The 17,273-nt window shown below is 35.5% G+C and overlaps 1 protein-coding gene across 1 annotated transcript in view; it reads left to right on the top strand.

Moving 5' to 3' along the window:
- The window catches only part of ABCG1 (ATP binding cassette subfamily G member 1), a 106,563-nt gene extending 89,775 nt beyond the window's left edge, over positions 1–16,788 (top strand). The window contains exons 14-15 of the mRNA XM_069065680.1: positions 9,872–9,990; positions 12,214–16,788. Coding sequence (XP_068921781.1) covers positions 9,872–9,990; positions 12,214–12,442 — 348 coding nt within the window. The 3' untranslated portion in view covers positions 12,443–16,788. The remainder of the gene's footprint in view (positions 1–9,871; positions 9,991–12,213) is intronic.
- The last annotated feature ends 485 nt before the right edge of the window (positions 16,789–17,273 follow it).

Consider the following 17,273-nt stretch of genomic DNA (forward strand, 5'->3'; position numbering starts at 1 on the left):
TTTGATAAGAACTGGTGGAAGAACTGGAAAGAAGCTGGGTATAGAGCTATATTTATACTGCAGACTACAATAAGCTCAAAATGAATATATGACTTGAATATTTACACTGTGAAGAAATAAGAAGAAAATGACAAAGGTAACAAAAGATATTGCAGGAACTGTGGAAAGCAGGAATAGTAATATGCTGTTGGTGGTGCTGAGAATGAGGCTAGCCACTCCATGAAGCAGACTGGAATTATGTTTCAACCTTCCTCACCCCTTCCCCACACAAAGTGACTAGAGGGCCTGTTCTCAGAAATCCTACCACTCATTTGTCAAAGACAGAAAGGTCACATATACCAAAAAAATTCTTAGGAGCACTGTTTTTTGCCTTAGCAGGGGGTGGGGACAAAAGAATTAGAAACATAGTAGATCATAGAAACATAGATTCAAAGGTGGAAGGGGCCTTGGGCTCCATCTAGTCCAATCCCTTCATTTTATAGATGAAGAAAATGAAACCCAGAGAATCTAAATGACTTGCCCCATATGTCTATAGATTAAGGAATGAAAACAAATTGTGGTACTTAGTAGCATAGAAGTAAAGTATAGAATAGGAGACTTAGAGGAAGAAATACCTCAGAGGTCACTGATTCCAACTCCCTCATTTTACATGTGAAGAAATTGAGGTCCAGAGAGTCTGAGTGACTTACCCAAATTTGCATAACTAGTAAGTAGTAATTTCTCTCTGACTTCAAATCCCAATGCTCTTTCCATCTTATTGTGGTTGTAGTGGTTAGGTACATGGCCATAAGAAAAGACAAATGTAAAAAATTCAGAAAGTCATGGGAAGATATATTAATTTGTAATGGCAGAGTGAAGTAAACAATCAGGAAATAAATATATAATAAAGTCAGGTTCCCCCACTATTATAGTTTTACTATCTATTTCTTCCTGTAACTCATTTGACTTTTCCTTTAAGAATTTAGATGTTACACCATGTGGTGCATGTATTTAATATTGATTTATTTTTTATTTTGATTTTGATACTATTTTAATATTGATACTAACATATTATCTATGGTACCTTCTAGTAAAAACAGTGCTCCTAAGAATTTTTTTGGTATATGTGACCTTTCTGTCTTTGACAAATGAGTGGTAGGATTTCTGGGAACAGGCCCTCTAGTCACTTTGTGTGGGGAAGGGGTGAGGAAGGTTGAAACATAATTCCAGTCTGCTTCATGGAGTGGCTAGCCTCATTCTCAGCACCACCAACAGCATATTACTATTCCTGCTTTCCACAGTTCCTGCAATATCTTTTGTTACCTTTGTCATTTTCTTCTTATTTCTTCACAGTGTAAATATTCAAGTCATATATTCATTTTGAGCTTATTGTAGTCTGCAGTATAAATTTTACTGCAGTCTAATTTTCCTGATTATCACTTTTAATTAGGTCTATTTTTGCTTTTACTTTGTCTGAGACCATAATTGCTACTCCTGATTTTTCTTTTTTACTTCAGTTGAAATGTACTAGATTATACTCCAGTACTTTATTTTAACTCTCTGGGTATCTTCTTGTTTCAAATGTGTTTCTTGTAAACAATATATTGTTGGATTCTGGTTCTCTAATTCTTTTCCATTTTATGAGTGACTTTCACATTCACTGTTATGATTCTTAAATCTATATTTCCCTCTGTCCTATTCTCTTAAATTTACCCTTCTCTTCTTTTCCATCCCCTCTTTAAGAGTTTATTTTACTTCTGAATGGTGTCTCATTTAATTTGCCCTTTTTACCCTCCTTTCCCTTTACCCACTTCCTTCCTATTTCTCTGTTCAGTAAAATGTATTTCTCTGCCCAACTGTGTGTATGTGTATTCTTGCCTCCTTAACTGGTTCAGATGAGAGTAAGTTTCAAGTGTTTCTCACTCCCTCCACTGCCCTTTTCTTGTTGTATATTATTCCTTGTGCAATCTACTTATGTGAGATAATTTCCCCCATTCTTCCTCTCCTTTCCCCCTTTTCCCAGTGCATTCCTCTTCCTCACTTATTCCATTTTTCTTTTAAGATCATCCAAATACAACAGAATCACATTTAGACCATCTGTGTAATTATAGTTATTCTATGACCCCTAGCGATAAAGTTCTGAGTGGCTACATGAATCATTTCTCTATATAAGAATGTAAACAGTGTAACTTTGCTTACTCCCTTATGACTTTGCATTCATCTTTACCCTTTCATGCTTCTCTTGACTCCTGTGTTTATATGTCAAATTTTCTACTCAGTTCTGGTCTTTTCATTAGAAATGCTTAATTTCAAAAAAGATCCATCCCTCTCCTCAACCCCAATAGGATTATACTCGGTTTTGCTGGGTAGGTTATTTTTGGTTATAAATCTAGATCCTTTGCTTCCTTCTCTTTCTGGAATATCATAATCTAAGCTCTCTCCATGTCTTGTATGATCTTGATTGTAGCTCCTTAGTAATTCAATTCTTTCTGGATGTTTGCAGTATATTTTCCTTGACCTTGGAGATTTGGATTTTGGCAATAATATTCCTGGGACTTTATATTTTCAGTTTTCTTTCCAGAGGTAACTGAAGGATTGTTTCAAATTCTTTCAATATCTGGACAGTTTTCTTTTATGATTTCTTGAAGTATGATGTCTAGCCTCTGTTGTTCATGACTTTCAGTCATTTAAAATAATCCCTCTTCAATCTCTTTTCAATGTCAGTTTTTTTCTTATGAGATATTTCAGCTTTTCCTCTTTTTTCAGATTTTCAACTTTATTTTATTTTTTATTAATGTGTCATGGAGTCATTAACCTCCATTTGGCCAATTTTAACTTTCAAGAAGTTAAAGGTTTTGTGTTTTTTTTGGAGTCGTTAATTGTTCAAATATTTATCTCTTGCCTCTTTTGCCATCTTTTCCTCTACTGTTCTCATTTGTTTTTTTAACTAAAATTTTAGCTCCTTCTTTAACACTTGTTTTAACTCTTCTAGCAATTTCTGTTGGCATGTGTCCGAGATGCATTTTTCTCTGAGGCTTTGCTTGTAATTTTTTTTTCCAAGTCATTTTTTTATCCATTTCCTTGACTTTTCATTCAGTTCTTATTACTCCCAAGAGTCTGACATTCTAAAATTCCCTTTTCTACTGTAAAAAATAAAACACTTTGCATTTGTAGTAATTACTAGAAATTTCTTCCTCAGTAATATCAAGGTCATAGTGCAAAATGTACTTTTAAAGCTTTTCATAATGATTGTACACACAACTCATGCTAAATTTTACCACCATACACTTGATGAGGTAATTTCATTGTATAAAGACAAATACTTTTGATGCACCTATTTTTAATAGTGAGTAGGAACTTAATGATATGATTAACACAATGAGCAGTTAGGGACAAAGCAATGGATGCAATTTGAGTTCTAGAGGAAAGTTCATTATCTCACTGCCCTCTTCATAAGCAATAGAGCTATTCAAGCCTCAGCCTCTGAGTGTAGAATCTCCTATGTCTAAAAGCCCTTCTCTTTTATATTTGACTTTTTGGTTTTGTCTCTTATGAACTTGTATGGTGTTGAAATCTAAATGAACTAGGCTCTTACAATGTCCTTTAAACAATTTGACTAGCTTGTCCTGGGCTATAAACCACCTTTTGTCCTTGGACAGCTAGGTGGCATAGATTGCTAGGCCATGGGTCAGGAAGATTCATCTTCCTGAATTCAAGTCTGGCCTCAGACACTTACTACCTGTGTGATTCTGAGCAAGGCACTTAATCCTGTTTGCTTCAGTTTCCTCATCTATAAAATAAGCTGGAGAAGAAAATGGTAAACCATTCCAATATCTTTGGCAAGAAAACCCTAAATGGAGTCACAAAGAGTTGGACATGACTGAACAACAACAACAACAAATAATTAGTAACAAAAATCATAATTGATCAGAAAGTCTAGTGGATAACCTAACAAGAGAATACTAACCTTTTCACTGTAGTTCAACCTTATGAAAACTGTAAGAGAAGGCATAAAAGTTGGTCCCAGATAGAAACTCCTGTGTGGATTTGGTCAGTGAAAGAGTTGAGTTCTCAAGAAAAGACTCAGACACTTTGTTATAAGTAAGGCTGAGGGAAGTTCTGAAAAATGTGTAATGAACTCACAAGACTCAGCAATCAAGTATTCAAGCTGGAGACTGACATTTTAAGTCTTCTAACCATCACTTCTGCAAGAGGCTAGATGTACCTCTGCACATAAAAGCAGTGTGGTTACTCTGATTTCTCTCAGTTCAAAATGTGGGACAGTAATGCTGAGTAACTATTTCCTCAGTACTCTCCACCAATGCATAATTAACTCTTAAGTCCTAAGTGATGCAGACTTATTTTCCTTTTCAAAAACCATTTTCTTTCTTAAAATGGCTTCATAGAAAAGAAACTTCTTATTTTCTCATGAATGACAATAATAATACTAACTAGTATTTGTGTATTACAATGTGCCAGACAATGTACTAAATGCTTTAAAATATTTCATTAACCAGGTAGGTAGCTGCTATTATTATTCCCATTTTACAGTTGAGGAAACCTGTGGCAAACAGATTTAAGCATCCTACATTTTTTTCATCTACTAGACATCTCCACCCTGATTTCCTGTAGGCATCTTGAACTTAATATCTCCTTCATCATTTCCCCTAAACTTATCTTCCTTCAAATTTTCCAATTCCTGTCAAGAACCATAACTTTCTACTAATAATGAAGGCTCAGGACCTCAGCATCATCTTTAACTCATTCTATACCACCACCCTTATATCCAGTTTCCAAATCTTAATAATTCTACCTCCACAATGTTGCTCAATCCATTCCCTTTACTCAAATCAGTCACTGCCCTACTTTATACCTACATCCTTATTCACCTGGAATATTGGTCCTGATTGAATTTCTTCTCTTTCTAATTCATCCTCCACCCAGCTGCCAAAATAATTTTCTTGAGACATAGGTCTGACCTAGGGAGAGTTAACTCAACTTTGGAACTCCTGCCCTATGGCTAAAAGGTGGTGATTAGAGATTTAGTGGGAATTCACCTAATTTCTAGCTAGCCTCACCCAGATGAGTCGATTCCCATCAATTTAGCCACTTCCCTATTCCCCCTTTGGCATCTTTTCATTTTCTCTGCCTCCATTTACATAGCACCTTATTTTCTACCTGTTGCTTTGGAAATAGTAATACCAGTATAAATGGCAGAACAGTCATTGCTTATGGTTCCATTAAGCCTATTGACTTCCCAGACAAAATACCCATCCCTGACCACCATTCCCCTAGTAGAATGTAATCTATCTGAGGACAAGGGCTGTCTCACTTTTGTATTTATATTCCTAGAACTTAGCATAATACTTAACCTAAAGCGGACATCGAATGCTTTTGTATTCCATTTTGTTCCATACCTGTTACTTCCCTGTTAAAAAAAAAAAAATCGGTGACTCCCCATTACCTTGAGGATAAATGATAAATTACTCAGCTTTTTTTTATTTTTTTGCTTTTTTGGAGAGCAATTGGGGTTAAGTGACTTGTCCAAGGTCATACAGGCTAGTTTTTGTGTTATGTGCCTGAGACCGGATTTGAACTCAGGTCCTCCTGACTCCAAGGCCGGTGCTCTATTCACTGTGCCACCTAGCTGCCCCATGGTTTTTATTTTTTTAGGTCCTCCATAATCTGATTCTGATTTAAAAGTAAGTGTGGAAACTGAATCACTCAATTACTTTAAGTTAGCACTCTCCTCCCATGTCCCCATGAAGAAAGTAACCAGTAACCAGCCCTAATGCCTTTGTCAGACAAGAAAACAATCAAATCATTCAATCAATCCAAGGCATTAAATGAATGAACAAACTCCAAATCCTTGTCTAGCCGAAGATATTAGAGAATCATTTTTTCTGAGTTCCTGTGTGGAATAGTTGGGACTGGGAAGGAAGAAGTAGAGCATCCTCTCCTTCTCCCTCCCCTGACTTGTCCAGAGTGACCTTATGAGCTTCAGAGGGTGGGAAGAATAGCACTTCTTAGTGCTTTGGCAGCTGGGTCTTTAGGAGCTGAGGACAAGTTAGAAACGCTGAGGAAAGGCAGCTTCATGATTTTAACATTACCCCAGGAGAAAACTGTACCATATTTCATGGGAGGACAACTTAAGGACTTCCAGACTATGAGTTTACTCTTCAGGCATATGAACACCCCAAGTTTGCACCCCTTTCCCCTGGTCTCTGTACATCTTTGTTGCAGGGTCTGTCATAGGTTTTGAGGAGAACATTTTATACAAACTCCTCTTACTATGCCACCTTAGTAAATACCTGTTTACTAACAGCTAATTAAGTCAGGGGGCTATCAAATTAATAGCAACCAATAATCAACATGAAACCCAATGTGCTTATGGGCCATAGAATTATAAAGACATGTTATACCTCAGAACAGTGGTGTCAAACTCAAATAGAAATGGATCACAGGTTTTGTGGCTGCTTGCAGCCTACCACAAGTTTGACACAGAGAAGAGAGCAATCTGGCTACTCTGGGGACCTGAATTGCCAGTGCAAGCAGGGTGGGGAGGGAGTATGTCCAGAGCATTGTTACATAATGAGGCCTGTCCCAGATAAATATTGGGCCCTTTGAAATTGCAGGGCTCACTAGAGAGATTCTTCAACTAGGACTCATTTTTATTTGAAATACTAGTTTCCAGGACTCACCAGAAAAAATTAGCATTATTTTTCTCTTTTGTTTAGACTGCAATTATACAGTAAGGTTCTGGTATATTTTCTTATAAGTCAAACTAGTTTTTTAAAATGACTTTCAAGTGTCCTTATACTTATTCACTAATACTAATTAATCTACCCAATATGAGCGTTGTAAATATTATGAGAAGCAATTATTTTACATCTCTACAATACCAGGGCCTAAAAGTTCATCTAAAGTATGTCATATTACCTCAAAATATTCTAATGCTTTTAAAAATTTTTTACAAGGTTTTAGAGTTCTTGTCTTATGATTCTAGGCAACTTATCTGACCATAAGTCTATAAGAATGGCTATGTGACCCAGAAACTCTGAGTCATCAACCCTTTAGTACTTAATCCCTTTTGGGGGTACTCTCCATCTTTTGAAGATTTTTTTGAGTAGTTTTTTTTACTCTAAGTGAAGCTGCTTTTCCTAGTGAGAGGTATTAGAAACTATATTTGAATCATCCTTGCAGTGGTAGGGATCCATTGAGGGAGGCATTGTGGACCTTTGGAATAGAATCTAGAGAAAATTTGCCTGAACCTCAAAGAGCCTCTGGTAGAAGAATCACTGGAAAATTTCGGGCGTGCCCTATGTAGAAAAGGATTTTTAGAAATTTTTGCCCTGGTCCCCTCAGATAATCTTGTTCACTGAAGGAATCGTGGAAGTAGTTTCACCTGAACAGTGTAGTTTCTCCCTTAAATGGAGTGACTTGCAATCTATTCCAAGTCCCTATGGAAAGAGTTCCACATATTCTGGAATCTCCTTAAAGACTGAGCCTTTCTTCTGAGATAGGAAATTTGATTTTCTTTTCCTTTTTGAGTTGGTCAGTGATTAAACCTGGCTAGAGTAGAGGGGCCAAAACCAAACATTTAATAAGTACCCACTATATGCCAGGCTAATATGATAAGCTTTTGCAAATATTGCATCATTTCATCTTCACAGCATCTCTGTAAGAAGGTAGGTGCATTATTATTCCCATTTTTAGAGGAGAAAATTGAAACAAATAAGTAACTTCAACAACATTGTTATTACAGGGGGGAAAACATTCCAGTTTCCTTATTATTTCACTTGAAGGGGTGGCTTATGATTAGGTATGATGTAGTTTTCTTCTGGGTTACTTGTAGAGTCTTGAAGCTGCCATCCCTCCATGTTTCTAGTTTATCCTCAGTTCACAATGAAGACACTTCTGCCAGTTGCTGCTTTCCCAAGATGCTGCCAGGACACTGATGAGAAGCCCAGTTCTTCCAGCTTTCTGAAGTTCACAAGGTCATCTTCTGATCAGAGCAGGGAAGAGGAGGAGATGCTCTACCTCTCCCCCCACCTGCCATACAGTAATTCCCTCTCAGGGGCTAGCTAGAATGGCTCTTCACTCTATTCTGTCAGACACTTGAATAACGGGATTGAATTTGAAGCCATTTTATAACAAAATCTGCAGAGTATGAAGGGACTTGACATATAATAGTTACATGACTTGGATTGATTGAATGATTCAGTATATGTATTCACATCTAATATAATGTATATCTAATGCATTAAGGCAAGAGTTACTTATTGTTAAGTGGAGGCAGGGATTGAGTGAGTAATCAATCCCCACCTTTATCCTCTTCTCCCAATATTAGTAACTGCTGTCCTCAGTATGTTTGACAAAATCCATAATATCAAATCCTGGATGACTGTCTAATGATTTGAGGGAGGAGCAAAGGGATTGGTGAATAGAGAATAAGCATTTAAATAACACCTACTATGTTTCAGGCATTATGCTAAGTGCCTTTTACAAATATAATCTCATTTGATCCCTACAATAACTTTTCAAGGTAGCTGTTAATATGCCCTTTTTACACTTGAGGAAACTGAAGCAGAGGTTAAAGGATTTGCCCAGGGTCACAGACCTAGTGTCTGAGGCTGGATTTGAACTCAGGGCTTCCTGACACCAGTCCCAGTGATTTATCTACTGTACTACCATCTGCTTCTTCATTCTTTTAAGTGCCTTAAATTTAAAAGTCTCAGGAAAAGTTCATTATTAAATCTAGCAACAGACATTTTTCCATACTTCCAAATGTGTGGTAATTAAATTTAGCAAAAATCACTTTACAATAAATCACTGCCTATCTTAGCCTTTACAAATAGCCTCTACCCCAACTCAAAACAATAAAGAAAAGACAAATCCACCCTTCTCTCTCAGAGGGAAAACCTGATCCCAGATAAGAATCCTAAGCATGTGGGGTTCTCCCCTCAGCCCTGGAGAAAGCCATACCACCAGGGGGGAACACCTGGAGAATGCTAACAAATGACTTCCCAGGAGCTGTGAGTTTACCTTTTATTTGCCTCATTAGTTCTATCAACTTGAGCCCTTTTTCCTCTGGACTCTGTATATAATTGTGGGAGAGTCTGTAATTTTGGGGGGGGTGTTTTATATAAATTTTTCTCGTTATATCATCTTAGTGATACCTGTTTCTAAAAGCTAGTTAAGTTGGGCTGCCTATTTGATATCAATTAATAATCAATGCATAGAATACCAGTGAGCATTCATGATGTGTAGAATTATAAAGACACCTTTACTCCAGTCCTTTGGAATCCCCTAGAACTCTGGGTGAGTCAAAGGGGGAGGAGCTAATTATAATGTTGAGACCTGATCTTTGAATGGTTGTGGATGTTAGGAGAGTTAAATTCAGAACATGTGCTTATATGTCATTTTAGTCTCCTTTCATATTACTGTCTCACACACAATCTATATTTTGGCTAAGCCAAATTTCTCAATATTTCCCAAACTTAGGAAGCTTATCTGCCTCTACATTTATGTAAGGGTAACCCCTTTTCCTAGAATGTATTTCTTCTTAATCTTCATCTCTTAGACTCCTTATCTTCTTTCAAGGCACAGCTCAGGTGTCATATTTTCTGTGAAGCCTTCCGCAATATCTTTAAACTACTTATATTTTCTTACATGTTTTACCTCCAAGTAGTATGTAATTGTCTCTTTGAGAAATAAGACTATTTCATTCTTGTCTCTCTTAATTACTGCCTAGTATAGTGTCTTCTGTGCTTAACATGAACTTTATAAATATTTGTTGAATTGTTGAGAGGAAAGTTAGAACACCTACTGGTTTTCATCTATGTACACTTGAAATCAGCTTTCTCTATTTATGTCCTTTTATTTTGTGTAGGTGGCAACATTTGTAGGTCCCGTGACAGCTATCCCAGTCCTTCTTTTCTCAGGATTTTTTGTCAGCTTTGATACCATTCCAGCATATCTGCAGTGGATGTCCTATATTTCCTATGTCAGGTAATGTATGGGAAGCAAATTGATTTGACTTTATTTTTAACTCTCATGACTAGCAAGAATTGCTGTTATTCTATAATTAATGCTTTAAGCATTTGCTAACTAAAGCTAGCAAAATCCTCTTCATTATATCAGATTGAAATGCCCTTTTCCAATTAAAGATTTGGCATGAAAAATGAAGTCTGCCACACTCCAAATAAATGAATAAACAAATAAATACTTGGTATGTCTGTGATTTTTTTCCCCATATAAAATAAGGAAGATGAAATATATTGGTACATAAGCTGCCATAACTTTATCTTAGAATTGTAGAATGTTAGAAGTGTTCTTAAAGATCATCCAATCTAAGGGTTCCTAACCTTTTTTTTTTTTTTACATGAACACCCGTGACAGTCTGATAAAGCCTCAGGATTGTTTCAGAATAGTGTTTTCAAATTCATAAAATAAAATGCATAAAATTACACATGAAACCAATTGTATTGAATTAAATTTTTTTCTTCCCATTCAAGTTCTCAGACCCCATGAAATTTATCCATTGATTTCTTGGGGACTCACAGCTAAGAATCTCTGATCTAGTTCATTGCTCTCATATTAGAGATTGAGGAAAGTAAAACTTTCTCCAAAATCCCATAGCTAGAAGAGCTAAGATTCCAAGATGTCTACTAGAAAGTGTTCAAAGATGACCAAGTTAAAATTTTTTTCCAATTCTTCCTCAAAAAACAGTAAGAAAGGGACCAAACAACATAACGTAGCTGTGATTGAAGGGAAAGAATAAAGAGAAAGTTTCAGCAAGATAACGAATTCCATGGAAAATTTAAGAAGAAAAAAAATTTTAAATATTCTGTTACTCATCTCACATTTTACCTATTTCCTTCTCTAACCCCACACTGGACCCTAACTCAGGTTTCTGGCTACAGTGGCTACTGAATCAAATAAATCTTAAAACTAACTGTAGGTGGAGAGAACAATTACCTAAAGCCATCACTGCCTACCCCAGGTTGCATCACAATATTTCTTTGCTAAACACCCCTATCCTGTGACCCAGAGAGAAGGTCATGGATCCCTACCTTTCAGAGGTGGCTACAATGACTACTGAATCAAGGAAATCTTTAGAAGCAACTAGGTGGCACAGTGGATAGAGTACTGGACCCAGAGTAAGGAAGAACTGAATTAAAATCTAGCTTCAGACACTTACTAGCTATGTGACCCTGGGTAAGCCACTTAACCTCTGTTTGCCCCAGTATCCACATCTATAAAACAGAGATAATACTAGCTCCTACCTCGTAGGGTTATTGTGAAGATCAAATGAGATAAATTTATAAAGTGCTTAGCACACTGCCTGGTATGTAATGAACATTATGTAAATACTGGTTATTATTACTGTGAAACTAAATTATTTTCCTTCATGTCCAGGTGGCACAGACATTCCACACCTGGTATAGACTACCCTCAATAGCAATTCAATTAATCTTCACCCCCTTCAGAGGGGCACATTCAGGAATTTGAAACTCATGGTTTGAGACAAGGAATGATAGGATAAATAAGAAAATCATCAAAGAAAGGAAAATAAGTAACATAACAAAGAACTGATAAGGGATTAGAGATTTCAAAGATAAAATTACAGAAAAAATAATTTACAACATACCCAGAAAAAATTACAGCAAATGGAAAAAATTTTATAGCAAGACTTCAGCAATTGACATACTTTCTAATACCAGAAAATCAGATTTTTTCCCCCAAAATGTCTATGATTGGGGTCAGGTAGGTCACACAGTGGATAGAGTACCAGCTCTGGAGTCAGGAGGACCCGAATTCAAATCTGGCCTCAGACACTTACTACCCATTTGACTCTGGACAAGCCACTCAACCCCAGTTGCCTCCTAAAAGATAACAACAACAAAACAAAAACAAAATATCTGTGATCTGAAGCATATACTGTGTCCTAAAGCATAGAATTCCTTTAAATAAAAAAAAAAACTTTCATATATAAAAAAGATTCAGACACAATGTAACTGTGCAAGCAGCTTGGTTGAGTTGCCTGTAATAATAAGTAACTTGAATGATTTTGGTCTCAATTTTCTCATTTACAAAATGAGGTCAGACTACGGTATTTTTTAGTGTCATTCCAGGTTTAGAATTCTAGATTAGTGTAATGAAGAAAGTGACCATTGTTGACTTGGTGTGATGGTGAAATTCTTAGATTATAATCAGTGCTTTCCTTTCTAGGTATGGGTTTGAGGGAGTCATTCTCTCCATCTATGGTTTGGATAGGGAAGATCTTCATTGTGACATTGAAGAGACTTGCCACTTTCAGAAATCAGAAGCCATACTTAAAGAATTGGATGTGGAAAATGCCAAACTTTACTTGGACTTTATTGTTCTTGGGATTTTCTTCATCTCCCTTCGCCTCATTGCCTATTTTGTCCTCCGATATAAAATCCGAGCAGAGAGGTAAAACATCCCAGTAGAGAGAAAATTAGAAGTTGCAAATAAAGGCACCTGTCTTGTGTTGTCAGGTCAGTATCCTACCCAACTCTTAAAAACTATGTTACATTTCTGGATGTTAAGTGTTCAACTTCTCAGTCCATTTGGGTTGGGTCACCTCTCCATTGTCCTTTATAATTTTAACTAGGAAGAAGATATAGAAGAGTTTTTTTTTTTAAGCAGAATTTAATACTCAAGGATGATGTACCTAAAATATTACTGGTGACTGGATGTTTCCTTTACAAAATCCTTCTTTATGACAAGATGATTTGAGGTCCCGGACATGGAATTATAAAGCAACTTCTTCTTGGAGAACTTTTTCAGGAACTGATTACTATGTATACCAGGATGGGGAGAGAGGAAGCTGGAACACACGGTTATCTTTCTCTTTATTTTTCTTTATTAAAAAAATCAATTTCAATTTCCTAAGGTTTGTCTCCTTAAGATTATTTTTCTTAAGTAGTAACTTTCCATGCCAAAAAATGTACAAATCTCATTAACATTAAAGAAAATGTGTCCTTTAAAAATGATTTGTGAAAAATAATTTAGATTAAAGAATTGTAATTGACTATTTAAAGGAGTCACAGAGTAGCAAATTGTTCTCGCTTAAGGTTCAGAATTTGTGAAAGGATAAAAAAAATGTTTCAGGTTGAGTCATATACCTTTAAACCACTTTTAAATTTGCATAGCATGCCGACTACAAACCTTTACAGAAGACAAGGGAAATGAACATAAAACTTGGCTAACTTAGTGAAAAAAAATTATCTTGAAGTATCTACTTCATGTTTCAAGTAGTAAAGATTAGTAGTCCTTTCACTTTTACAGATGGCAAATATTTTAGGCGAAGCTGACTACCACAAAGGAAAAACAATTTAAAGGTTCAATTTAAAAGTGAATTGTAGACTAAGACAGTGAATGTAATACTGACATTCTAGAGCTGAAATATCATATGTTAACTACATATTATTAGCAATTACTGTAGTTTGTAGGGAAGTGGTTGAGATATGTATGAGTATTTCCTGGAGCAGACTATGTACTTCTGCATAATTTTGCTAAATTTTTTTCCCTTATCTCAGCTACTTTACACAAAAGGGAAGATGTTGTACCCCTTACATGTGGCACTAACTATTGCCATTTTACTTTAGAAAATTTAACCAAGTTGGGCCCATGGTGGGTTTTTTCACCCATTTGCATTGCAAGAAAATGATATAAAATCCTTTGGAGTAAAAATAATTAATATGTCTTACAGGAATACCAGGGAATGTTTGATAAATTAGATTTCAATAATTCAGGACTCTCTCCATATTGTACACATATTTCCTGACCATCATAAAAGGTGGTAGGCATTTCCAATGTAAATCAAGATCTTTTTAGTGAATTATTCCATGTTAATAAACAGGTCTTTACCTCTTTCAGTCTCACTATATACTCATTTGTAAAATATGGAATTTGAGCTAGATTATTTTCAAGGTTACTTTCAGTGTTTTAAAAAAAGTCAATGAAGCCTTTTCATTTAGTTATTTTGTATAGTAGCAAAACAGCTCAGTTACAAACCACATTGCTGATTGAATGGGATTTAGTAAATAGTGCCTCTGGCTCATCTGAAACCAGACAATAATTTACAATGCTTTTAAAAACTAATATGCTCAGGTTGCTATTGCTTCTTAGTGACACCTTCATATATCCTCAAAATAATCAAAATGCCAATACTGCTAACCAGATTTTGTAATTTTGATAGTGTTAGAAACTAACTTTTTTCCTTCCCTAAGGCTAAGAAGGGCAAAAAAGAATTTTATTGAAAGCAAAAGTTTAATGATTCAGTTGACTAGTACACTGAGATGTTTGCATTTATGAATTGGGTTCTATGTATATGTCTTGGCCAATAAGAAAGTATTTGTGAATATTAAGAATTGAATTTATTTTTGGAAAGTACCCTGAAGTTACATAATTTGAAAACTGTCTAATTGACCTTTATAGGCTTTGTTTAATTGCAGAATAGATTTGGCTTAGAAATGAACAGAAATAATGCAGAAGCAAATCCTGAATATAGAGACCTCATGAACAATCTGACCAAAAGCAAAATTAGAGAAAGAGAAAACATCTCTTTCTTTTCCCATAATAACGTCCTTGAGGATAATATATTTGAAGATTTTCTTTTGAAGATTCCCTCCTTGGCAAGCCTGTTCATTCATGAATTAGTGCTCAATAGCAAGCTGGAAACTTTTATTTGCAGCTACATTTATGTATGTGTATATGTGCATATACATATATGTGTGTATCTTAGGGGTGTGCCATGTAGACATTTTGGTATTTCGAGTTTTCTTGGTGGTACTGCTTCCATATCAAAGACAATCCCATCTAGTTTATTGTATCCATTGCTGCACCTCTCATTGTACCAAGTGTCTGAAGGTAGTCCTCTTTTATTCAGGATTTGATTTCCTTGTATTTCAAAAGCAATGAAGTCTTCCAAAATAATGATTTCTCTAAAGTTTTATTTTTCCTGTCTTAATTTCTTTGTAACTTCAGACGCTTGGGGCACTGAAAGTAGATTCCTAAGATATCTGAAAAAGGGGAAGAGACCAAATAATTGGGGGGAAAATTATAAACAATTGTTATGGGAGAAAAAGGTGATATCATATTAATCTCTACTGTCTCATATACTGACTTTCCCATCTCTACCAATTATCTACGAGAATAATCTATACACACAGGGAAGAAATATGAGGTAGAAACAAATGTTCATAAATGATGATCTACAGCAGATTACATCTTTATAATCACACAGCCAACTGGAAGAAAGGTGCAGAGAGTATAGGATCCCACTTTGTCTCTTCCTTATTCATTCTACATGTATGTGTGAATGTATGTTCATATGGATACTTTGGTTGGGTATAGCAAAATGCAGCCTTAAAGATTTTTTTTTGGTTCAAGTTAGGATTATAGATTTTGAGCTAGAAAGTACATAATAGATCATCTAGTCCAACCGCTCCTTTTACAAATTGGGAAACTGAGGTCTAGAGAGGTTAAACCCAAGTTCACATAGGCAGTGAATTTGGAATTTTTCAAATTCAGCACCATAACTATAGAAAGCATGATAGTGGCAGTTATTCAATATTGACTGCTTACAAATATCAAGTAAGGCATAAACAGGGACTTGTATACTAGACAAAAGATATTATTGTCTTGGAGAATCTTTAGGGCAATTCTCTAATAAAAGAGGTATTTCATTCTTATGTTGATATTTTGTGGGCTGAATCAAGTCATTAGAAATGAGGAATACCTATTGTTACAAAATGAAATACAATTGGTTATTCAGTCCATTAACCAGGTTCATCAACATATATATCTTGAACAGTGTAGATCGATAATAAACTAGGTTGAGAATTAAGCAGGAAAAGACAAGGCTGGATAGCATTTAAGAAACTGACACATTCAGCAATCCTGACCTTCTCTTTGAAGCAAAACCCATTCCTTTTTTCAGTAATGATATAATAATTGAAAATCATTGCAAATAATAATCTTCAAAGAATCAAAATTATAGGGTAGTAAGAAACAAGTGCTCCACTATTATCTATGCAATATCAAAAGATCTAGTGAAAGACCCCTAGCAATTTACATGGAACTCAGATGGAGAATTTATGAGAAGACATGTATAAGACTTAGACAGGATAAGAAAGCATGACTGGATCATTGTACTATTGGAGGAAATGCCCACATTGATGAGATGATAGCTACATCAAAATATTGTGGAAAGCACATTCTCTTTTTGTGTGTTTTGCTGAAATATGTCATTCCAATGTTTCATGATATTGCCTTAGCAAGCAAATGAGATCTTTCTTATAAAGCCTTCCTAAATGGGCAATTTTGCCTAAGCTTTTGAAAATAGGAAAAGAAATTATTTGGGGGTCTATTTTTTGCCTAGAGAGGTACTCTTCTATATATTGCCTAAAGTACCTCTTTAAAATCAAAACCCTTCTCAAAAACCTAATTCTTCTAAGGCACCCTTTCTCAGAGGTGTAGTGAAAGGGAATCAGTACTTCTGTCATGTGTCTAAGTTGATCTACATAAGTAAACCAATTAGGAGGAAAGAATGAAACATGTATAGCTTGTACCTACTTAAGTTTTTATCAAAGTTTTATCTAGTTTGCCCTCTTCCAGGGTTCTATTGCTAGGAACATGGCAGAAATGAAAGTACATGATTTTTTTAATGGTTCTTCTCAAGATAGAAGATGTATCATTTACAAATTTTGCTTGGAAAGCTTTAGGCTGGCTTACTCCAATCATATTGGTGAACTTTTAATTTATCTTTATTCAAAATTTTTTAGTCCCCTTTTCTTTCTTTCTTTCTTTCTTTCTTTCTTTCTTTCTTTCTTTCTTTCTTTCTTTCTTTCTTTCTTTCTTTCTTTCTTTCTTTCTTTCTTTCTTTCTTTCTTTCTTTCTTTCTTTTCTTTGCTTTTTGGAGGGCAATTGGGGTTGAGTGACTTGCCCAAGGCACACAGTTAGTTTTTGTGTTAAGTGTCTGAGGCTGAATTTGAACTCATGTCCTCCTGACTCCAGGTCCGGTGTTCTATTCACTGTGACACCTAGCCGCCCCTAAGAATTTCTTTTATATTTTTTAATAAAGTTTTATTGTATTGAAAAATGTAAAAAAATTGTCTTTGCTGATGGGTGACTAAAACACAGGCAACTGGTAGATTAGGCCCTGGGAAATAGTTTGATGACACCCCTCCTCCCTAACTAAAGAAATTCAATAACATTGACTGCTCCTTTAGAAGTATTTCAGGAGCCCAAAGGATAGGACT

This window comes from Petaurus breviceps, unplaced genomic scaffold, assembly GCF_028583685.1.
Source record: "Petaurus breviceps papuanus isolate PSGF00001 unplaced genomic scaffold, PetGlider_PUasm1.0 90700, whole genome shotgun sequence".
Lineage (NCBI taxonomy): Eukaryota > Metazoa > Chordata > Mammalia > Diprotodontia > Petauridae > Petaurus > Petaurus breviceps.